Genomic DNA, 24,071 nt, shown 5'->3' with positions numbered 1-24,071 from the left:
CTAAGGTCCCACACTGCTGTGGCCAGGCATCAGGCATGTTGGAGAGAAAAAGAAGGGCTACTCTTATTTTGCTCTCCATGCTTTGAGAACTCACAGGCCAGCTCATCTGCTGCTTTGGGTCGGATAGATCTGCTGTTCCTGAAGGAGAAAAAGGGACAGATTCCTGTTTCAGAGTTATTCTGGTGTTACTGCACCAGCAAGGAGAACTGAAGTCACAAGCGTTCAGAAAAGTCTGCCTCAAAAAGCTGTGAACACAAATCCAAGGCTTCTTTAAAACACGTCATCCAAACCAGACTGGCAGGTAGTGTGTCACCACAGGAGTCTTTTGGCACACACACGCTGAGAGGAGACTCTTTAATGAAATTTAGAACCTTGACATGATGAAACACAAAGCTGGGTTTAAGGTTTAGACAACAACAGAGGAACACTTGACCTCTTTTTGATCCTCTAACAGTCACTGGATCCACCCCTGAAAATGAGATTCCTCTGGATGAATAAAGTGATAGCTGCTCAGTCATGTCTGCACTGTTGCCAAATACCAGTCACACCAGTGTCACCAGTGCTTATGGACTTGTTGTTGCTTTGTACACTGTGTTCTTTGTGAACAATAGAGAGGTGACAGGTCTAATTACTTTGTGTAATTGTGGCCGAGTGCCTTACATGTTTGCTTAGTTTAAGTATCTAAAAATACCCAGAGAGCACACTGACACACTGAAAAACTGTGCACACAGGAGAGCAAAGTGAGTACTCACACAGTATTTGTGGGATTCTGTGACTAAACCTACCCGGGACTCTCCAGCTCTGCTTTCAAAGTGAGCAGTGTAATCAGCATTTATTCCCCAGTCGTCTCCCACTCTCTCCCCTTCTTTTTCTCCCCCCACCTCCCTTAACAGTCCCTCCCAGGTGACATGACAGCCTCTCACATAACCAGTCTCTGCTGTTTGCTAACGCTGCAGCTCTGCGCGCATCACACTCACAACAGGCTCTGCAATCCTACACAGCAGGCGGGCGGGTACAGCAGCGAGCACAAACACACCTGAATAACACAGACAGGGTCCTGCAGGGAGCTCCAGTTTCCGCGCGTGTGTGAGTGTGTGTATGTGAGGGAAAGAGAGAGTGTGTGTGTGTGTATCCTAGACAGCAGCGATGCAGGTTGATCACTAGCCCTGTTAGGTAGCATTGACGTCTCCACCTCAGAGTTGGCACACAGGGGAGTTATTGATTAGCATTAAGCATCCATGCAGATGGCCAATAAAGAGCAGGTGAGCCAAAGAGGGCCTGGGGAGTGGGGAGAGGGAGGGTGTGTGTGTGTGGAAAAGGAAGGTGGGGGCAGGGTGAAGAGTGGCCAAAACCAACAGAGAGGATGAAGAAAACAGAAAAATAAAAAACAGATTTAAAGAGTAAAAATAAAATGTTGAGATTTTCTGTTAAAGTCTTTTATACCAAATCTGTGATTAAATATAAAAATTGTTTAGAGTATTTTTTTTTTACTCATCAGTTATTTCTATAATGCAGGATAAACATGCATTATGTATACAGGCTGTGTGCAGGTGTACACAACATTAATCCTGTTGGCGCTCTAATCCAGCAGGACGCCAGGTTTACTCGTACTCCTGATATTACGTCTTTAATGTTTCGCAGCCTCCTGCATGCTTGTCAGGTATTGTGCATCAGCCCACAACTCCCCTGTCATATCTGTCACTTTGAATACGCCATGTGCACTTCTGTAATTCACTGATGATCCTCAGGATACACACACATACACCCACACAGTCACACACTCTTTTTTAAACGTTGACTATTCCTTTAGTCGAAGAATAAAAAACCTATTCAATCATTTCTGTGTTGCTTTGATTAATAAAAAAAAATACCCAAAGCAAAAGCCAAAAGTGCCACCTTTAACATCATATTTATTGTTATTTAGTTACTCAATAAAACATATACAGATATATACAATATGCAGGAAAACAGACGACTGCACTTTACATATTATTAAAAAAAGAAAAACAAAAAAGAGAACATAAAATCAGTTCGTAAATTGCCGTCACAGTCCTCCATCTATTGTTTCAGAAATTCAAATTCAACAGAAGCTTTATTTAAAGATTACAAGATTGCCTAACACACAGCAAATTTTCTCTTATTATACATGTGCAATACCAATAGTTCTTTTTTTTTTCCTCAATTCCCTTATTAAACAATCCTTTGACCTCCGTCGTTTCAGTTCCCATTGGCTGACTTGTATAGAAGCGGTTGAGCACATGTGGTGGATAGCAGAGGTATGAAGAAGATGGAAGAAAACAGAGAGACGGGAGATGTTCTCAGGGAGAGAAAGGATGGAGGATTGCACCAAATTGTGGATTATTAGAGCGATCAAAGTGTTTAAAATGTGTTCCCAGAAAATGAAAAGGGTCGAGTTACATTCATGCATGTTCACTCTTCTTTCTTCCTCTACTTCTGCTTTCTGCAATATTTGAATAAGGGGTAAAAATAATCTCTTCATAACTGCGTTCATCAGAGGAGTGTAAATTTAGAGCAAAAGAAGCTGCACAGTCTCCAAAAGTGGACACGTTAGAGCCGATTATGAGATCATGGGACTCAACACTGGTATACAATCAAAGCCACTGACAACAGAATATCTCCTCCTCCGCTTCCTTCTCCTTTTTCGTTCTCCACCTTTGACAATTCTTTATTTTTCTTCCACAAAGAAAATAAAAGAAAACAAAAAAGTATTGATTTGAGGTTTTCCAGATGTGGGCATTGTTGAGTAGAGCCCGCGCTGTGAAGTCCAGCTGCGTGTGTGTGCGAGTGTGTATGTAAGAGTCATTACGTGAGACTGCATGTATCAGAAAAGACATGGTACTAGCATGTGTGTGTGTGTGTTTATGTGTGTATGTGTGTGTGTGTGTGTGTCATGTCTGCGTGTTTGAGTGTCACAGTCTTTCTGTCCCTGAACAGGCAGGAGCTGCTCGTGACACTTTTTCATCCTCATCATACGTTATTTGTCTCTGAAGCTGTTTCTTTCTCTCTTTCCTTCCTCCTGCTTTTTTTTCCTTTTTCGTTCAAGTCAGTGCGGCCACGAATGTCCCGAACCGGTTGGAGATATCAGAGTGGAGCGAGCGCCAGGATGAGACGGGCCCCCCTCGACCCTTACTGTCCCCCAGCTCGTCTGTGCAGTGGACGGACAGGCACTGCAGGTGGTTCCCTCCGCTGCTCCCTCCTCCTCCTCCTCCTCCTCCTCCTCCAGCTCCAGGGGCCCCAGCTCCAGCCTTACTCTGGGTCAGCTCGGATTCTGCAGACAAACAGAGAGGGATGGTTTAATAATTAAAAAAAAAAAAAAAGATGAAAAACAACTTAAATAACTGACGTTCTCTGATGCAGCTGAAGCGTTTTTTTTTAAAATACACACTTTTAATTAAACCAGTGTCATTTTCACATCCCACTCTAAATCTGCACTGTGAAATTAATTCAACACTATTCCACCTCTTCATCAAAGCGACCTGAAACGGAGGCTGTGAGCAAAGCTTCCTCTGCTCACACTCCTCCTCTTCATACACACGTGAAATCACACACACACACACACACACACACACAAACACACACGTTCTTTTCCCAGCCAGGCGTGCAAATCTAAAGCGCTCCTGCCTGACCCCTTTGGTCAGAGGGTCAAAGGGCGTGGAGAATACTGGCCTTTAACCCTGCTTGACCCAATTTACTGGTATAATGACCGTGCCATGGTATCGACCCTGTGTCACCAAGGTGTGGCGCCTCATATTAAATGGTTGCACCAATCCTATGGAAAATCCATACGCAGGTTGATTACAAGTCAGATAAAAAAAAATCTGCTGCACCGCAGAGTCCACGCTGACGGCTGAGACGCGTGTTTCACGTATGGAGACAGATCACACTACACGGTGTCACAAAAAAATGATTTGACGGGAAGATTGAGGACGGGAAGCGTTTGGCTAAACTGTGCATAAAGGCCCAGCATCACACTTCATCTGCTGGGACACAGACGGCAGAAGACTTGGAGGGTAGAAATAAAGACACAGAGAGCAGGGGAAGAGAAGGAAAGAGTTAATCGCGGGGCTGTGTGTTATGACAGAATTGTTGCATCGTGTGCTGTGGGTTCTGCCTCGAAGGAAGCTCAAAGCGCTGAGAAAGTTTATGGATCCTTCACTAAAATCAGTCTGATTATTCCCCGCATTTCCTCACCAATAAAGCAAAGCACCGCCCCGCTCCGTGCGGATGCTGCACAGATCAGACTCAGAGCTTTAAGGTGCAGGGACATCTAGAAGCCTGAGTGTAGAGACAGGTAGGAAACAGCTCTGACAAGCTGAGTTACATGTGTCAGAGGAGGGAGAGGCTGTGATAGACGACAGAAGCGACGGCACAGAGGCTGCAGATCACAACACTGCAGTCAGTCAGCTGCTCACCTGAGAGGAAAGAGAAGCAGAGCGCAGACCCACCACATCATCCACAGCCCTGTTTTTGTCTCTTCAGCTCCTGTTTCTCCTGAACATTTTTCGACTTGTTTTCATTTCTCCTCCTCTGATTTCTCAAACCCTGGGGGCAGCAGTGACACAGTGTCAACACATCCAGGGACGCCAGCCCAGGCCGATCCAGACCAGAGCGGCTGGGACAACCAAGAGAGGCAGACATGCAGGCAGTGAGGCAGGCTTGCCCCCCAGCCTGTCTGGGCTGCGACCACTGGAATGGAAAAGTGGGGGGATTTGGTAAAAGGTCAGGCAGCCAAGCCTCCCCGTTGTTCCCTGTTTCGTCTCTCTGACGGCTGGTCTCTGTGAATTTCTGTCTGTCTCTCTCTCCATCTCCCTCCAAAGGACTGGAGTCGTGTTGTGAGAGGGGGCTGAGCATGTGGGGGGGGGATAAGGATTTAGAGCAGTGTTGGTGGCGGCGGTGACAGGATCTAACATTTGCCAGAGGGTCCAGTCATACACCTCAGCATGGCCGATCCCCCACCCCCTGCCACACACACATACACACACACACACAGAGCCCTCTCCTCCTCCCCACCCACTCACACACTCTCTTCGGAGCGCTGTGTGCCCTCCAGCACCCGCCGGCAGCTCATGCTAGCTGGGCACAGCAGGGTCCGCACCGGCCTGAATAGGCAGCCAAGCGTTCCCCTGGCTCACTGCTGACACACAGAGAACTGACAACACGCACGGCCAGAAACACACACAACAGCCACTGCTGCTGCCGCCGCCGTGCACACACCAGCCCTCAGCTGCTGCTCCACATGTGCACGAGAAAACACACACACACAGCCAAATGTATACGGACGTGCATACATTACGTTACACACACCATGTTACAAACTGTCTTTCCTGGCACACACTCTCAGGAATGAGTTCTCATTAAAAACAAGTTTTAATCACACATGTCTGAACAACTGGAAAAGTGCAGAAAACGCTTATTTAAACTGTAAATTCTGCGACTACAGCTTGGAGTTCGAGGCCTGCAGTCCACTTAAATTGTTTGACTGCTGTTTTCTTCGACACACCTTTCAATCAACAGCATGTGAAAAGTTCTTTACTTTAAAAATACAACAAACACTCGACCCCCTGCGGGATTAAAATATCACAGAGCATTCTGGGTAACCAAAGGGGATTCAAAGGATGTGGTTTTTACAGAAAATAATCAAGACACTGCCCTCAAATTGTAAACCATCATCCATGGCGGTGTGTTCGTTCAGGAGAGGAAAAACGGCGGTGTGAAATTCTACATCACACAATCCCAAATCACCATGACATTTTACAAGCAGGGAAACCTTTTTTTTTCTCTTCTATATAATAAGATCTATCTTGTTATGGCTGTTCATTGACTTACGCAGAATTCATATCCACGGTAATATCTCAATAATAGCCTATTCATCTGAGGGGAACGAGTGCTTAGCATCAACAAGCGAGGGGGGAAAATACCTAATAAAAAAAAAAGGGAACAGTAACAGCACGAGCAGCTGCGCGGAGCTACAAACACACCTAAATATCCTTAACCACATTACAGCCAGAACAGATTACCACAGCGATGTGTTAAGTAAATACTGAAGCTAATGTGATGCTCTTATATCGCTACATCTCTCGCCCCAAGTGCTGTACTTTGTTATTTAGTGCCTGGTGACGGTGCTTACACACACATTCTCAAATACAGAGCTAACACACACACACGGATACACACACACACACACACAGAGCCAGAGACGATTTACAGAGATGAGTGGAGCTTCGAATGCCATGAAGGCTGGGAGCAGAACGCACAGCTCGGCTTGTCTGGATGACACCAATGTGTCTGCAAGCTGACGGCCTGACACGGGTTTACATGTCACACACACACACACACACACACACACACACACTCAACACACACATGCAGCAGCACAGGGAGGTAAACAATGGCTGCTTTGGGGCCATATTTTCTTGCTGTTAAAGAAAAGAGCAAGTGTGAGAAATGTGTAATTATTTTTTCAATTAGCTCTTAAAGCAGCAGCATGCTCAGCAATAACGACGAGGACTCGCATTATATTTTTTCTATCAGTAAAGTTAATAGAAGGTAAATTTGATGTTCTTTAAAGAAAATAAGCAGAAAATAAAGTGAACACGACACCGTTTGAATCTCCAAAGCTCCTTTTTGGTGTGAGCTTCCTCAGAGCCGTCACATTGATTTCCCAGGCCCCAGAATCCCATGCGGCAGGCCTCTGCCCTTTCTATCCCGAGCGCTATACTTCCATGACGACACTTCACCTTTAACCCGGTGCTCCCGAGGGCGCGACCCCTTCTCCTCTGAACACAAACCAGCCCAATCAGACGGTTCTGCTCGCTGACAAAAACACCCAAAGGCCTGTGCTCCTATGACAGTGTGTGACATCAGGTCAGATTCCTTTAGCATAACAACTAGCACCATGGCCTGGTGTGAAGGCTTCTGTCTTTGTCAGCACAAAACTGCCATCACAATCCAGGGGAGGAAAAGTGGGATTTCGAAATAAAACGGGGCGAGAAATGGTCTGATGGTGAAAGAACAGGTTCTAAAAACTGAAATACAACAAACGTCTCCTTAAGCTGTATCATCCTCATCTCAGAAATAAAACTGGGTCACCGAGGAAATTAAATAATGTTCCTTTTGTACAGTTGTGTAAAGAGAAGTCTGAATAATGCATTTGCTGGGCTAACCGAGGGGTTGTACAGGTATCCTGCCCCTGAGGTGGGGTAAGGGGCCCTGGGCAAGTTCGGCCGCCCGCACGTCCACCACCACCCTGCTGCCGTAATGTGACCTTTCCCTCAGAGAAGGGAGGATATCTGGAGGGAGCAGGGGGGAGGAGGTGGAGGAGGTGAGGGGGCACATTTCTCAGGCAAGGGCACAGGGGTTATTTTGGTTTGAATTTCCTCTCTGTTCTCTGGCCTGAAACAAAAAGGGGAAAAAAAAACTTGCCCAGGCAGGCATTGCCCCCAGCATTTGTTACCTTTTCTCCAGCAGCAACACACCCATTCCCACCCCCTCACACACACAAACACACACACACACACACATGCGCACACACACCTCTTCCTCTGGCCACGAGAAGTGCTTAGGAAACCAGACACAAATCAGAACATGGGAAGTGATTTAGTGCCTCCTTCATAACTCAAAACCATGTCCAGGACCTGTCCAGCGTGTCATCCAAGTCGGTGACATATTGATCTACTTCTGTCTCTATTTTGTTTCAGCACATTGCGGCACACTATGTTTCTCAGTTTTTTTTTTTTCACCTTTTTGGGAAAGGTCACAGCTGCATTTTAACGGCAGTAAATTTCAAATTAGAGGAAAATTTGAAAGAAGCTTTTATTTTGAAAATAATGATTAAAAAGGTTTAATTCAGTCCCCAAAAAACTGTCAACAGATTATTTCTATCAGTGTAATTAAACAGCTAATTTGTTTTGTTGATAGTGGGTGTTTTGCTGTTTTACTTATAATCATTAAAGTGAGGAGTTTATTTAGGATTTATAGGTCAATGAAAAGAAAAAAACTCATCCTGGAGAATGAGAGCAATAAAAAGATGTTACATGACGAACTGGTTTATTTTTCTTCCTCTAACGCGAATGGAAACTATTTACCAGCCCTTCACTTCATGAGTGAAACTCAACGAAAGAATAAAAAATACTTTGCTCTATCTCTCTGACTTTCTGGTTCACTCCATCAGTCTCTTCTTCTGTCTCCCAGGAGAAACTGCTCCAGTGTCATAACTCATTTGTCAATTCCTCAATACAAATTAAAGGCGCCTGACGACTACCTGTGTGTCTAATAACATAACCGCTGCTGGCAGCGTGACAACATCTACACCTCTGAAAACCTGAGAACACACACACACACACACACACACACACACACACACACACACACACACACACACACACACACACACACACACACACACACACACACTCTCTCTCTCTCTCACTGTACTTGTATCCCAGGCAACATATGAACCCAGAACACCTTCCACATCTTTTTCTCTGTCGTGCACTCATTCACAGGGACGATGGACATTTGGAAGCATGCAGCACATACATCCACACTCGAGGCTTTGAGACTCCTTGTTCTGTACATCCTCCCAGATAAATTCAGCTTTCCATTCCCCCACTGCATCTATGAGAACATTTACCACATGCTGAGGCAAGTTTTATTTTATTTCTAACACCCTTCCCCAGGGAAAACAAAACACCGGATGAGCTGCTATTTTGAAGGCTTGAAAATCCAGCAAGGCAAAAAAAAAAAAAAAAAGGCCTGACACCTTTTGTTCATCTTTTTCTCCCTTCATCAGTCACAAACACGCTGCTTTAACAGGCTTCCTTTAACTGTCACCAGTGCTCAATGTCGTGCAAAAGCCCAGGAACAGAGCGTGCATGCACACTAACTCACTCACTCACACAAACATGCATGCAAGCATTGCACACACACACACACACGTAAACAAACACAGACTTAAATTCCAGGCACTCTAAATGCATGATGGGCGTTTTTTTCAGCCATGCGCTATTTACAAGTCAAGTAAATACTCTTAAATATTTTCAACACATTAGAATTAAGTGAGTGTGTCCCACAGAGCGAGACACCTGAGATCAGGGGGGCTGACGCCGTGACTGTGACACAGAGTCGAAATAAATCAAACTTTACGTCTACAGCTGACAAATCCAAACTATCAAGTTGCAGAGTCTACAAAACCTGCACTTCGTCACAAACTTACGTCACATGCAGTCACAGAAAAAAAAAAGCTTTATTTTCCACATGCACATCCTGTTCAGGAGGATGTAAGTTTGAAAAGCACTGATCTGGTGTGAAAATTGTGCATAATTGTCGCAAGAAGCTGCACTTTAAACCTAAACCAGCTGCTTTCCACACCCTGATGAAGCTGTCAATAACCAAGTCAACTTAAAGGAGCTGCCCGAGGATGAGTTGCCACCTTTGGAAACAATATTACACATGCTAATTGCTATGATTATCATGATTATTATCATTACTGTAGTACAGAGGTGTGCGGCGTGCTTGGTGGATGTGTGTGTTGTTGAAACGTCAATATGAAACACCTTGTAATGACAGGTAAAGAACACACACTGCCCCGAGCTGTTTTCTCCACGTTCAAGCATGTGCCAATCACTTTCGTCTTTTTTTAGAAATAGAAATTACTGGTGTGATTTGTGGGGTTGTTGTCGCGCTGAAATGTCAAAGGCAGGTAGTCTCACAGGACTGTGTGCTCCACGCTGGAATATCAATACGGCTCTTTCTGCGGATTTAAGTGCTTTCTAGTTGCTGTGATAAGATGCAGGTTCTGCTTTTTTTTTCTTTTTTTTTTTTTGAAACCTGTCAAAGTCAGAGTGAGAGAGATTTGATCATTATTAGAGCTGTTTACGGGCTGATTACTGAGAGGGAGGAGTGGAGCTATTCTGCAGGGTCAACTGTGAAGTGTCTTAACTGAGCTGATGAAAAAAAAGAGAAAGAAAGAAAGAAAGAGGTGCATGTGGTGAAAAAGTAAAAATAAAAATAACTGAATCACTTCCTACGCCTGCTGGTGGCCTGTTATCAAGACTTTGCACGAGTTTCCAAATGAACGGTCAGCTTCTGGCGAAGATATACAGAGGAGAAAAGAAGAGGAAGAGAGTCACATTTTTTTTCTAAAAAGGGGAAATAATATTAACTGACAGCACACAAGACGAGTTACTTGTTTGCACCTCAACTTCTTGGGAGGAGAAGGAGCGGTGTAAAACAGTGCTACAGTGAAAAACCTGAGCTACATGCTGCCACTGAGGGAGAGAGGGCCAAACATGGGGTCCAAAGGGGGCCATTAGTGCAGCACGCATCACCTTAAACAGGCTCAGAGGAACCACAGTGAGGGTGAGCTGTGGAGCACTGGGTGAGCTGACGTCAGCTGTAAGCAGAGGTTAACTTTCAGCGCTTACCTGCAGCACAATCAAACATCAAGCTGGAAAATAACATGAAATGTCTTCACGATTCTGATCTGAACATGATCTGTGACTCATATACTATCACTTGTTCCACTAAAATGAAAACACACTTAGCAACAAGAGGATGAGAGCTCCCAGCTCGTGCCCACACTTTGTTCATATAGGATGCAGGAGATGAAGTCATTCACCTCAGACAGTGAAGCTGACCTTTGACTCCAAACTCTTTAACTTTTAGTAAATACAAATACAGTCAAAAGTGAACCAGGAAGACACACCTCAACACAATTTACCGTTTTTTAAACTCTCTTTAAGTCACACTGCACTTTCCTCCACACACCTCCTAAAAAAGGGCACACACACATCTTGTATGAGTTTGTTTCAATAAAACTCACCATAAAATCTCATTTGCGACACATCCTGGATAAAGTGAAACAACCTGGAACTAAATTCTCAACTTGTCCTCAAATTTTAAAGGAAAGGTTGTGCTTGTAGGTATAAAAAAACAGTTGTGTTTCCCTATGTACTTCCACTTCTATAATAGAAGAGCGTGTCTCTGTTTATGTTATCAAATTGGGATAATTGACCTGATAATGTTCAGAAAAACAAAACATCTGCAGAATTTAACATTTCTGTGAAAGTAAAATAAGGCAAAGTTATCTCAATTATATCAAAGGAAGAAAATATTTTTTGCAGAGAAAAAAAACAATCCACCATGTTAAAAAAACATTTACTTAGTACATATATCTGACTAATGTGAGCCTTGATAAAGAAAAAAATCCACTGCAAAAAATGTCTTAGCATGTTACATCATCATGAGCTCATAATTAGAATGTTATTATTACTCATTAAAAGTGTAAAAAAAATAATAATAATTTCCACTGTCACTGGGATTACATAAATAATTTCAGCCTAATGAAAACGATGATCTCTTCAGATTTTCCAAGTTACATTCAGTTAATGCTAATGGACTAATGAATTGGCCTGATTTATTTCACATTAGTGTCACTGACACCATCTCCCCACAGGCAGAGTTTTGTTCACAGGGCTGAGAAGTCGACAGGCTGGTCGGGGGTGGACATTTTTTGCAGTGTGGGATGTTGGCTCTTATGGAAGTGCACTGTGGGCTATGACTTATCTTAAATTATTATGTTATTTTGCTCCCTTCTGTGTAGCCTAAGCATCAGATTCAATCTCAAAATCCCCCTCCCCTCCCAAATACACCTCCACCCTTTTTTTCATCTCTGCTGTCTGAAGCACTCAAATGAGAAACTGTCAGGAGCCGTGATTTGTGCTAACTAGCTATCGATCGCTCCCGAGCTGCATGCCTCGTGTCCATGCAGGGAGGGCTGAGAGACGAGAGGAGACGAGGAGGAGATGAGGAGGAGGAGAAGAGGAGAGGAGAGGAAGAGGAAGGAAGAGGAGAAGGGACAGAGAGAGAGAGGATGGGAAAGGAAAGGGAGCAGATATAACACTGTAGAATAACTGCTCTTTAGTGAAATCCCATTGTTAAATGTGCTATCAGTGCTAGAGTGATTCAGAGAGTCAGAGCAACAGGGTGAGTGGCTGGATGCTTATCAGCGCTGGGTTTCTGACTCAGAAGAAAACTCATTAATCAATATCAAAAGTCATGATGTTACTCATCATTTTCTGGATGGACGGGGTGATTTTTTTCCTAATAACCAAAGACCTGCATGTATTTTTTGCTTGTGTGTTTGAGATTTTTAAACTTTTTTTTTTTTTGTTAGGCTACTTACAGGACTAAAATGTCTTTCTTTTGTGACTGAGATTTTGGGGAAAAATCATTAAAAAAAATCCTCAAGTGCTTTACATTTTGAAATTGTCATTTTGGCATGGAGGATCAGAGGGAGCAATAATAACACAGATAATTAAAACAAAGCTGAATGAAGTGACATATATGACTTCTGATTATTCTGGTTAAAATAAACAAACTCAGTACTTTGTTTTTTTTATCTGACTGAATACAAAATTGGTTTTACTGCACCAGTGCTGCTGGTTACAAGTTACAGAGCTCTTCTAAAGTAACTGCATTAGTGTTACTACCCGGCACCCTGTGCTCAGTCTCACATAAACAATACGCCTGGACTCGAGACTCCGCGCGCGCGCCCCCGCCCTCTCTGCACCCGCACTGATCAGAACAAAGAGGCGCTCGAGACGCGCTGAGCGCTTTCCACACCTACACGCATCCCAACGTTAATACACATCCATAAATCTAGACTGGCCGTAGATATGCTTCTATAATTTTTACATGGGATCGTTAACCAACATCTTCGACGGTTTTGTTGAAATTAACTTAATTTATTTCTATTTTATCTGAAAATACGTAACCCAAAAATAAACCGGGGGAAAACGTACTGATGTAAACGGAAAAAGTAAATGATTTATTCATAAACACTGACTTTTTTTTTTTTTTAACTAACGATGACTACAACTTTCCCTATTCTGAAATAATACCCATATCAATGCATACAGTTAAATATAATATAAACATAAATTAAAAATAGGAGCAAACATTATTTGTGTAACAAATTACATTTATTATTATTATTATTATTATTATTATTATTATTATTATTATTATTATTATTATTACAACAAAAAAACGTATTTGTGGTTGATCGACGTAAAGTGCATCATGTGCATTTTAGTTTCAATTTAATGACAAATTAAATTATTTTAAATCACCAACAAACAGACGGAAAATCTTCGTCGTGACAAACTGCCTCTGTGCCTTTGGGGCAGAAGTTGTAATATTTTTACTGAAAAACTTTTTCACTTGATTTCTCAGTTGCTAAAATGTTAGAGGTAGATAATGATACTCGATCATTTAGAAAGACTAAATTGGCAATTAAAAAAATAAAAACAGTCGTTCAACTATGAACAACTCGACTTTTAAACCAAGCAGAAATGAAAGAGATCCAAATCACACACTTCTCTCGGGAAAAAAAATAGAAATGAACGGCTGTAATAATTTCACCATGCTATGTAATCCTTGAAATCCTGTCCTGCCAATCTCAAATCAATCCACTGTGAGCAGCCCTGCATTATCCCCTGATAATAACAAAAACAAACACGTAACAAGGCGAGGGAAACCCCGCTGCGCGAACGCATATCCTCAAAAAGCTATTAATCTTCTCAATGTAGTTGTTCACCCTGAAAACCGAGATAAAGAACCACAGGAAATGTTTACTTTTCTTGAGCTGCTCTTTTGAAGTGCTCTAACAATGAGGAACCTTAGAAAAATACAATGCAAAGCACACAGGGTTTACTTTGTGCAGTCAGAAGGCATGTAAACTGCTCATTCTGGTATTCATATTTTACATTCCTCAGTACGGACCAATTTAACGAGAAAAAACACCGCGTATCTCGCCTTTTTTCCTCTCTGAAGACCGAAACGCTTCCACCATGAAATGCATTATTTTCCCACAGGCGTACCCCCCTGAACACAAAGACTCCAGTTTAACAGAGACGGCTGCTTTCTGGCCGCACGTCACGACGAAAAGGTCTCTTCTCTCCTCTTTACAGAAGCGTTTTACCTGACATGTGTAAGATGTATTTTACCAAAAAAAAAAAAAAAATACACCTTTAAATAAGAGGGGAAAAAAACTAATTTTACGAGCAAATTATATCAAGTCGTATCAATATACGGGAGAGACACACAGAGGAAGAGAAAAGGAGAGGAGAAAAAGAGGATAAAATGTCAGCAAATGTATGAAACTGTTGTCATTTACCTTCTTTGCTGTTGTTTTGGCTCTTATTTTTTTCCCATGGTCCCATGGCCTTGTCATCCTCTGACCCGTCCATCATGGCCTTGTCACTGGGCACGTACCAGGTGGCGTGCTGCTCTGCCATCAGGGTGTCAAGGTCAATAGTGCCCATTGAGCCCTTCCCAGCATCCGGGCTGCAGCCTGCCAGCTCATTGTCTCCGTTCTGCGAGGGACAGTCGCCATTCTTCTTGCCATTCTTCATGGCCAAGGGCTGGTCCTCAGAGATACTGAACTGCTGCCGCTGCAGCTGGATCTGGGCCTGCAGAATCTCCAGAGGGTGGATTTCTTCCTGGCCAGAGGTGCTAGATGGGGTGCGTACCTGCTCCGCCCCAGGTGTGCCTGGGTGGCTCACCCCGCTGGCCCCTGCGCCCCCACCAGCGTTCAGTCCGTAGCTGTCTGGTGTAGAGGTAGTGTGATTGTTAATGCCCATGCTGAGGGGCTTCTGTCCATTAATCAACCCGTGATCAACCCTCTGCATTTTAGGTGAGCCGGTGATCATAGGGCTGCGGTTAGGCTTTGTGGTGGAGGCCCCTCCTGCGTCAGAGCTGGAGGACACCTCGTCCTCATTGCCGTAGTGGGTGCTGACATCGTCAGGAAAGTCAACTCGAGGTGAGCTGCTGTCAGACTTGGCAACACTTTGAATGCCACTGTCCAAAGACGACATCAGATCAGCCTGGTCCCCTAACATTAGGTCACCTCCTTTCCCCCATGAGGGTGATTGGAGGTGTTTCTCATGGGGCGTGCCCCCACCCCTCTCCCCAACGCCAGCTGAAGGGGTCTGCTGGCCTGGACTTACAACAGGGTTACCATTGTCAGAGGAAAAAAAAATTCCAGGGCTCACATGTCCACTGTCTCTTTTTCTCCTCCCTCTCCCTCTCCCACTCCCTGTTGTTGCCTTCCCCTCACTGCATGGGGTAGCGTCCATGTTGAAATTTGGGGAGAGGGCACTGGCTTCCCCCTGCACCGTCTGGCTTTGACTTGCAGGCTTAGAGTTGCTATTCCCGGTGCCAGGCATCTGGCTGTTCTGGGAAGTGCTGCTCTGAAAATATTCAGGACCAGCACTGCCAGTCCCATTAGATGTGCTGCTATTAATGTCCTGCTCTGTCTGACTCAGTTTTCGCTTGCCCTCATTTTGGTTCTTCTTGTTGAATGTTACGTTAAGATTGGGGGCCCCTAGGCTAGCTATCATGTTCTGGCAGGCCGTGGAAAGGGCCGCCAGGCAGCTCTGGCCAAAAACACTGTCTTTGGAGCTGGTTTTGCTGAAGTTCCCAAGGGACAGAGCTCCTAGCTTGCTAACAGACGACCGCTGGCCTGAGGGGAACTCAGACTGAGGAGGGTATGTCCCCGGTGAGGTGCTCACCCCCTGGGGAGCACCGTGGGGGGGCCCTTGACGGTTTCCCCCTCCATAAGGAAAAGTTGGCTGTGCTCCCATTGGAGGTGCAGGAAAGTCAGCTGGTCGCCTCTCTGCTGGTGGGTTTGGGTGCCCTGCTCCTGCTCCTGGACTCTGCATCTGTGAGAGGTTGCCCATATTGCCGCTGAACTGTGAGTGCATGCCCGGGGAGTGGAGAGCCTGCACATGACCATCTCCTGGTATTCTCATGGGCTCCTGCATGCCCATGCCTGGCCGAAACATCATCCCAGCCCCATTCTGCTGCAGCCCCATGTCATGAGGCCCGGATTCATTTCCTGCTCCACCTATACGCCGTGACATCATCTCCCCTGGTGGGTGGGACCCTTGGAACCAGGAGTTCTCCTGAGCTACGTGAGGATTCTGCCCATCGATGTTGGGCATCCTGCCACTGTTCTCCCTGTCAAAATTGGGCTGAGGCATGTTCCCAACGGGGCCACCATGAGCCATTGGGCCAGGGGGAACATCGCCATGGTGACCCAGCTGCTGCAGGCTGGGCTGCCTCATCCTCTGCTGCTGATTTCGAGAGGCCATCTGTTTGATCATCATGGCTGCATTCTGCCGCTGCTGCAGAGACTGCTGCTCTGGCCCTGGATGCTGCAGAGGACCTGGTGGGAAACCTTCACTCACAGGTGGGGTGAACTCCCCCGGTAGGCCAGGGTAGGCGGAGGGAGAGAGGTGGTTATCCATCCCACCACACCAGCCTTCACTGCCATGTGCATTTGGAAAGTCAAATCTGGGCCTTTTAGCCATGTTCATGTAGGGAGAATCAAAGTGTTGCAGCCTCTGGTTTGGGGGCTGTTGGGAGGGAGGAGGAGCTGGCTGTTGCATATTAAACATGGGGTCCCCATAGGGGTGCAGCCCCCTATTTTCCAGTCTGTGAATGGGATATTCAAACTGGTTGTGTTGGCCAGGCATCATGACCCCTCCATCCAGAATGTTAGGGTTAGTAGAGCCGGGCTCAGCCTGAGGGGGTCTGGGGAGGCCAGGGGGACATGAGTTCTGTCTGGCTATCAAGCCAGCCTGTTGTTGCTGCTGCATGAGAGGATGTCTCGCGTTGACCCCCGGCTCCATTCCCACGGGCACCTTCCGGCCATTTCCAAAACGCTCAAAAAACACTCCATGCTGAGGCTGCTGAGGCTGTGGTGGAGGCGGCTGATGTCCCTTAGAGATGCCCTGCATACCTGGAGTCCGTGGCATGCCGGGGTTCCCAGGAAAATTTCCACCAGGAACTGGCCTTCCTGGCCCAAAATGGGGTAACTGGGATTCTGATTCTGATGGGGAAAATACATGAACGTCAAAATGTCCAGATGGAGGCTCACTTGGGAAGTTGTATTCTAATCCCTCCACAGCTCCCTGGTTTGGCATCCGCCGGGGCTCTAGACCGTGAGACTCGGAGGATGAGGATGAGGAGGAAGGGAGTCCATGGAAGGATGCTGCTCTGTTAGGTGACTGGTCCAGAGGTAAACAGGGAGCTGGGACAGCGTGGCTGCCACTTGGGGGCCCATGATGCTGAAATTCAGTCATGTTACCAGGCCGCTGCTGCTGTTGGGGAAAGCCATCCCCTCCCTGTCCCTCTGTGAGAGGATCAAATCCTTCTCCAAAGCCCTGCTGTGGTCCCATGCCATTGTTGTTGTAGCCCATTAGCCTGCCACCATGCAGGCATGATGAGCCTGGCTCTGGGCCTCCAAAATTCCCACTGAAATGAGGGTGAGGTTGGTGGGGGTGAGGTTGGTGGCCATGTGGATGCCCTTGGTGAGGTTGCTGGTTGTTAAAAAATCCATGCATGGGTCCTTGCTGCTGCTGCTGCTGCTGCTGCTGCTGAAGTCCTCCACCTGCATGCATGTCCGAGTGGCCCCGCGGGTGAAAGCCCCCATACTGCTCCCCGTTCATGTTCATATTGAGCCCCAGCATTTGTGGCTCACTCAGAGGGCCCATGCCGGGCTCCACGGCTCCCGGTGGGCCTCCGGCGTGAAAACCTGGGCTTTTATAATGAGAGCCCATGTTCAGTCTCGGTTGGTTTATGTTTCTCTCTGACTGGCCAGGGTTTCTGCTATTAATCTGAGAACCAAACTGCTCCAGCCCAAACATACTCCCCTGCAATCAATCCCACATGACGGCCAGTTTGCCAGACATCGGCACACTGTCTGTTTTTCCGTCTGTGCACAAAAACCGAAAAAAAGAAATACAAAAAACGAATAAAATATTTATATCATAAAGAGGATTAAACGGCTGTTTCGAGCGATTTAAACGTCAAAACTCACCGCATTGGTTCTCTCTGTTGTGGATACACAGTTTTTGTTTTTCAACTTATCCAAGGACGCAGAGAGGAGAGGGGACCGACTGTGTCCAATTACGCACGTAAACTGCGTTCCTACTCCTGTATCGATACATGCAACTCACTGCTCTTCTTTCTGTCTTTCATTAAGCAAACAAATATAAAACTCTGCACGAGTGACATATCATATTTCAAAGTTTTTGCTCTGCGCGCTTCTCCGGGATTAACATGATAATAAAATCCTCACCAGCAAACTAAAAAGGAGAACGTGGATGACTTCGAGCGATCAAACGGGGAATATGAGCATTTCTGCCCGCTAATTCATGATTCCAGTCCAATGTCACATGTCCCAGAGCGACTTTTAGCATAGGGTCCCATGCTGGAAACAAGAAAAAGTCCAATTGGAGCGGTATTGTTAAAACCAACTCTGCGGCTTTCAGGAGAGGAAAAAAATCTCTCAAACAAATGTCCTTCAGAATCCCAACAACTGATGCTGAGGCGTGAAGCCAAGAGTCCAGTGTGATAAAAGTCCACAAACACGGGCTTCCAGCCCAGGCACCGGAGAACCGGAGCGTCCTTTTACGCGACCCGAACCCGGAGCAGCGCGGTGCGCACTACCCGCACTCCACCACCACGGAGCGGCTTGACAGCATCCTCCGCCCTGCTGCCGGTCATGCGTCTTGCCTTTTAGTCCTTTCAATGCGTTTCACTCCAAACGTGCGCGTCTCTCCGTTCACCGACTTCTATCTGCTGCGGTCTGAGCGCACTGGGGAGCGATTTACAGATACACTCACACTCTGCTGTGCTGCTTGGCGCTGTGTGAGATCAACGCGTCCACAGGAACCAGCAACAAGTTTTGCATTTCTACAGCCGCTTCCATGCAGGAGGTCTCAGCCAATCAGAGGGAGCAGAGAGAGCTTTGAGGGCGGGACAAAAGCTCTTAAGGTGGTCCGCTAAGTCAATGGAATTGTAAAGCCTGTGTGTAAATCAGATCTCAGGGATGGCTTTCACTTAAAATGTGAGGATCTGACCAAAACATCTGCTGTACGTATTCATAATGAAACTCACGAACAGATTTTGACTGAAATCAGATTCACAGATAGTCGTTTTTATATTTATAAAGATTTTATGACACATTTTGTGCATTGTTTCATAGTTCTTGTCAACTACGCCTCAGACGTGGGTAAAACTGTAGGATTGTCTGACATTTCATTCTGATCAGTGCTGTTTTTGCTCGATACATTTATTCCGTGATATGTTAAAAAAATAAAAATAAAGAAAACTCTAAAGTACTGCTAATACATTGGCACGTGTCTGAAAAGAATCAGCCATAGTGTAAATCTTGAAGTTTTATAAAACTCACGCTTTGTAGTTTTCTTCTATGATTCCTACATGGCCTCATCCAAGTGATCGAACGCAGGTGCTGACAGAGAAACCTTTGGTAATGACTTGATATTGATGCTGCAATAAAGTTATAAATATAGCAAATAGCCTGAAGTGAAAAGCTCTCCCACTTGGGACCAATTGCCAGATCTGTGTCCCAATGGGAAGGGGAAAAAAATCCTCCTTAAAAGACCATCTGAAGTAAATCATGTGGATGATATTGGGCTTCGGTTCCGATAATCAATAGCTCTCTCCAAGTATGATGGTCTTTAAATCAGAGCAGATTTGCATCACAAATTTAGGATAACTCATTTCGTGGGTTGATGAGCTGCAGGTTTTAGTTTGTGGTGTAATTTTATGATGTGAGATAAAACATTAAGTTAATACGAAGAATATGAATGACCTTTGTAATGATTTGATGAATCATGCCACCTACTTTTTCGGCTCTTTTTTCCTGAAATGTAGTGTTAGTGCTCAGGTATGTGTCGCATTGTCTGTCATGTGTGGTGATATATCTTTGGTCTCACATTAGTATATCATAGGATGCAATTTTTATGCTTCCTTACATTTAGTTCCTCCTCTTTTCGTTTCTTTCTTTACGTTTATTTTCTTATACATCAACGATGAACCACTTCACAAAGATAAAGACGTATCAACGATATCTTAAATGTGGTTTAAAATGCCTCCTTGGATGTGAGAGTCCCTGAAAAGATTAGAGGACTGCACCAGTGTTTGGCTAAAGTCGATATTAAGACATGGAATATTCCTATTTGTGATGACCAGTAGTTTTAGGGGTGAATGTGGCACATTTCCAGCACTGTGGACAGTGAACATGTGGAGAGTCTTGTGTCAGGCAGCATTGTGCGCTCACAGAGGGAACCAAACGGACTTTTCCCAAACAGACACAGTGCCACCTAGCGGCCGGCGGAGGGAGTGACGGATAATTACAGACCATTATGCCAAACATTACAGATGATGGCACATGTCATATAGGCATTATAAGGAAAATGTTGTCACTAATATTTTTGAATCTAAAAATAGATGTGACATATGGTGTGAAAACAAACTATAAAACCTGTATATATACCAGTAAGTGGAAATATAAAGAGGTAAAATGGTTAAGCACTTCACCATGCACCAGAAAGCTCAGGTTTATGTCAGGGCTGGGGCTGGAGACAGGTCAGGACAAGGCACTGCAGAGTTTGAGAAGAAATAAGCTCATGTGTGTGTGTGTATATATATTTGGAAATTTGAAGGTGTAGGAGTGCAATCATTGCAGCTGAGAGGACAGCAGCCTCAGAGCGAGGAGACAGGACTCGATGGTGGCTGTGTTTTCCAGCAGACATCGCATGGAGTACCTGTCTCTGAGAGAAGGAGAGGCATGTTGGGCTGCTCTGCTTGTGTGGTGTGCTGCTATAAAAAAAAATACCACAACACACATATTTTATTTTTGTCAGCTGACACCTTGCAAGATAAGTGCCTTCATATCTTGAAGTGGGCTGGGCATCATTACAGATATACCCAAAGCAAAACAAAAAAAAGAATGTACCAACCGCTAAAATCTGCTCATTTTTATCTCAGATAAAAATGAGATTGTGTTAATAAAAACATTACAAGAAGAAAATGAAGATAATGTATGTGACTGTAACATTTATCCCCTGTGATCCAGCTCCTCCTGCCTCTGTCCACAGTCCTCTCAAGTGGAGACAGACAAGTTAAGTATGACAAACCGATGGCATGGTCTCTTTCCCCTTGAGTCCCCAGTGATGATAAATGCAGCTCCGAGCTGCTGCTGGGGCGACTCCCTGACAATGGACAGTCCACTGGCTCTCCAGCACTGTCACAATACCGCTCTTCTCTGCAGTGATTTAGCTCTCAATTTGTCTCAATATTTTACTCTGTTGGACAAGATAGTAGGAGAGGGTGCCCTCCTCCAGTCTTAATTCAGCTTTTCCTCACAGAGACGTATATTACATAGGGGGGCTGCCCAAAGAGACAGTTCCTTCCCGTTTGGAGGGGACGGCGTCCTGTGCTGCTCAGGCGGAGTGGAGCAGAGCCTCTGTGCATCCTCTATGGGCCTGTCACTCAGCTGAGCCATCACAGCTCTGTGGGTCAGGCTGGGTTAAGCAGCATCTGTCATCCAGAGAAGCACCATTGTATTAAGAGGAGGGGATGTGACACAGAGCCCCCCCCTCTCCCCCCTCCCTGGTTGGCTCCACACCTCTTCCACCTCCCTCAGAACAACAGGAAAACTCAGGAGAATCTCTGCGGCTAACTCTGACCTCAGACCGGAGGAGGAGGAAGCACTTGTGACATCACTGCCATCCCCTGTACGCCAAAAATAGCTTTCCTCTCCTAGAAAACTGTAAGCTCCTGAACACATCAGGCCCCAGGGGAGGGTCACAGGCTGTACACAAACATGGTACTGGACTGGAGTAAATGTACACAGTGCCCCTTCCTCCAAAAAGAGAGGGGGAGAAAAGGCTCTCACCACTTTGTATTTTTGTGGCAGGAAATGCAGCAACAAACAGTGGTAGTGTTTTATTCCCCTTGGTACTGGAGACCTATTCACTTCATCCTGACACATTTCAGAGTGTTGTTAATAATCAGTGTTCAAGCTGGTTATGTATTGAAGCAATGAGCTTGTCTTCTGGCACCCTCCAAGTGTTTTTCAGCCCTCACCATCGAGTCATTCCTCGGCAACATGCCTGGATGTCCTGCTATGTCACGTCTTAAGCCTCCCTTTGAGATCCATTTCTCCTCTTCATCTGTTGCCTCATCTATTTAAATGACAGGGGCTCACTCATGACACGTCCCTTCATCTTCTCTGGGAGGGAGACACATGGACGGATGGATACATGCCTACTGTAGACGACTGCGAGCTGCCACTAAACAGGAGGTGTGTGGGCGAGCCTGCCCATCTCCGCTTTTAGAAACAGCATTATTTGCTTGTTCTGGGGCAGATATGACTGGTTTCCTTGCAGCAGGCACATGTGACCATTCCTCCACAAACAATAAAAGAGGCGGATATCTCAGGCAGCAGACTGGCGTCTCTTCCTGCTCTTTAGCACCGATTCCGCTGTTATTGTGTGACTTCTTTGACCTGCAGGTCACTGAAAGTGTAGTCCTTACTGCAGTCATACTGAAAGACTGTTATTTATTTTTTCATCCTTTGTGCTTTTACTGTGGACAGCTTATATTTCTAGCTATCAACTTTTGACCAACATAATCCAGTTTGAGTTGCTTTGTCAATTAGTATGTGGGTTAGGTTACCATAAACTCCTCCATAGACCACTAAGTTAGTGGACAGTTAATAAAAAGCTGCGCAGATCGTCAGCGTGTCATAATCTTTGCTTCCCTTCAGGTGGTCCAAGATATAAAAAAAAATGAGATGCTGGTTGATGACTTTTCCTCTACAGCTGATGTACTTATTTACAGCTCATGGGATGAGTTGTAACCTTTTTAACATTGCCCTTCTAATCACTAATTGAATCCTAAACTGAAGTAACTCGTTAGAAAAATTAGATTTAGTAAAACTAGATTTAAAATAGATACGTTTTTTTTTCTAACATCAAATAAAAAAGAAAAATATATTAAAAAAATAAAATAAAATAAAAAGGAAAATTATCACTAGCAAACCACAGGGTTCAGTATGCCCTCCAGCCTCTTTATTGGTAAAGACAATTTTTGAGCAGATGGACTTTAATAGCAACAAGCTGAATAAAAATATTAAACACCCTTTGTTCAAACCCTTTTTTTTTTTTTTTTACAAATAAAAAATAATAATCTGCACAATCATTTCATTCAAACACTTATTTTAACTGGGAAGACATGGCTGATGTAACCATCCAGCTTTTGTGCAAACTCTAAATTTTGGTCCATGCTAAAGGGGGTTGGCAGGACTCTCTCTAGTCACTTGTCAAAGAACAATAAATATATAAACAAACAGATAAATGAGAGCAATAAAAATATCTGAACAGTTTTCTTTGATTCCACCTCAGTTAACATATAAATCCTTCTTATTGCTTATTGATTATAACCGTCTCTTTGCTAATCCACTGAGGCCAAGTTCAGGAAGTGGTTCGTTATATTTCACTGCAAAGCTAACCTTAAAAACAGTGACCTCTTAAAAAATGTATAACGAGGAGACAGAATGAACCTAAGCCCCACAGGCTTAAAGAAAGGATGAGAATAGTAACAGGAATAAACCAAATGGAAAAGACAACTTTTTCTCTTTGATTTAGAAGAGCATCCTTTAATAAACTGAAAATTTATTACTTTCTTCAAACTTGACATGCCCCAACTGTTTTTTTTTTTTTTTTTTGGTCATGCTATAAAAATGTAAAATTTGACTAAATAGAAAGTATTGAGAAAAAGTAGTGACCTCTTATGAAGTGGTCTAAATCACTTCAGACATTTATTTCAACTAAAAAAAAAAAAAAAAAAATTAAAAAAACACCTGAGACGTGTGATTTTCCTCCTTTATGTAAGCCCATGTGTATATTTTCTATTTATTGGCATTTTGTCATTCGTTATTTCTCTCCTTTATATTTCTATAATTAGCTTAACAACTCTTGAAGTCATTCATTAGTCTTAATAAATAATACTCATCAGTGCCTTTTGTTAATCTTAAGACTGACAAAATTCATGAACCACCCACGTCTTGCTAAACTGACATGTGTCAATTACTTCACCTTTGACTGTCTGGTGCAATTGCTCTTTGCGACACTAAATTGAAATTTAAAAAGTCAAACAGGCCTTCATTC

The 24,071-nt window shown here is 44.5% G+C and overlaps 1 protein-coding gene across 1 annotated transcript; it reads right to left on the bottom strand.

Moving 5' to 3' along the window:
* Positions 1–1,896: 1,896 nt before the first annotated feature.
* On the bottom strand, positions 1,897–18,776 carry mn1b (meningioma 1b). Its single transcript, XM_074670607.1, has 3 exons — positions 17,909–18,776; positions 14,201–17,803; positions 1,897–3,289 (listed from the first exon to the last, which is right to left on the bottom strand). Exons 2-3 carry the CDS (start codon positions 17,733–17,735, stop codon positions 3,060–3,062), a joined length of 3,765 nt encoding a protein of 1,254 aa, XP_074526708.1. The 5' UTR covers positions 17,736–17,803; positions 17,909–18,776; the 3' UTR covers positions 1,897–3,059.
* Positions 18,777–24,071: the final 5,295 nt, after the last annotated feature.

The sequence above is a fragment of the Halichoeres trimaculatus genome, unplaced genomic scaffold, assembly GCF_033239565.1.
Source record: "Halichoeres trimaculatus isolate MK-OKI-2021-1 unplaced genomic scaffold, fHalTri1.1 fHalTri1_scaffold_5, whole genome shotgun sequence".
NCBI lineage: Eukaryota > Metazoa > Chordata > Actinopteri > Labriformes > Labridae > Halichoeres > Halichoeres trimaculatus.
The sequence above is the reverse complement of the archived record's forward strand: the minus strand, read 5'-3'. Positions and strand labels throughout refer to the sequence as shown.

What these genes read in the sequence shown, in the direction of transcription:
- mn1b (XM_074670607.1), bottom strand. Translation starts at nt 17,735, where the DNA reads ATGTTTGGGCTGGAGCAGTTTGGTTCTCAGATTAATAGCAGAAACCCT. An exon ending in CCAAAACAACAGCAAAGAAG is followed by an intron (nt 3,290 to 14,200) that starts GTAAATGACAAC and finishes GTTTGTCTGCAG; the next exon opens with AATCCGAGCTGACCCAGAGT.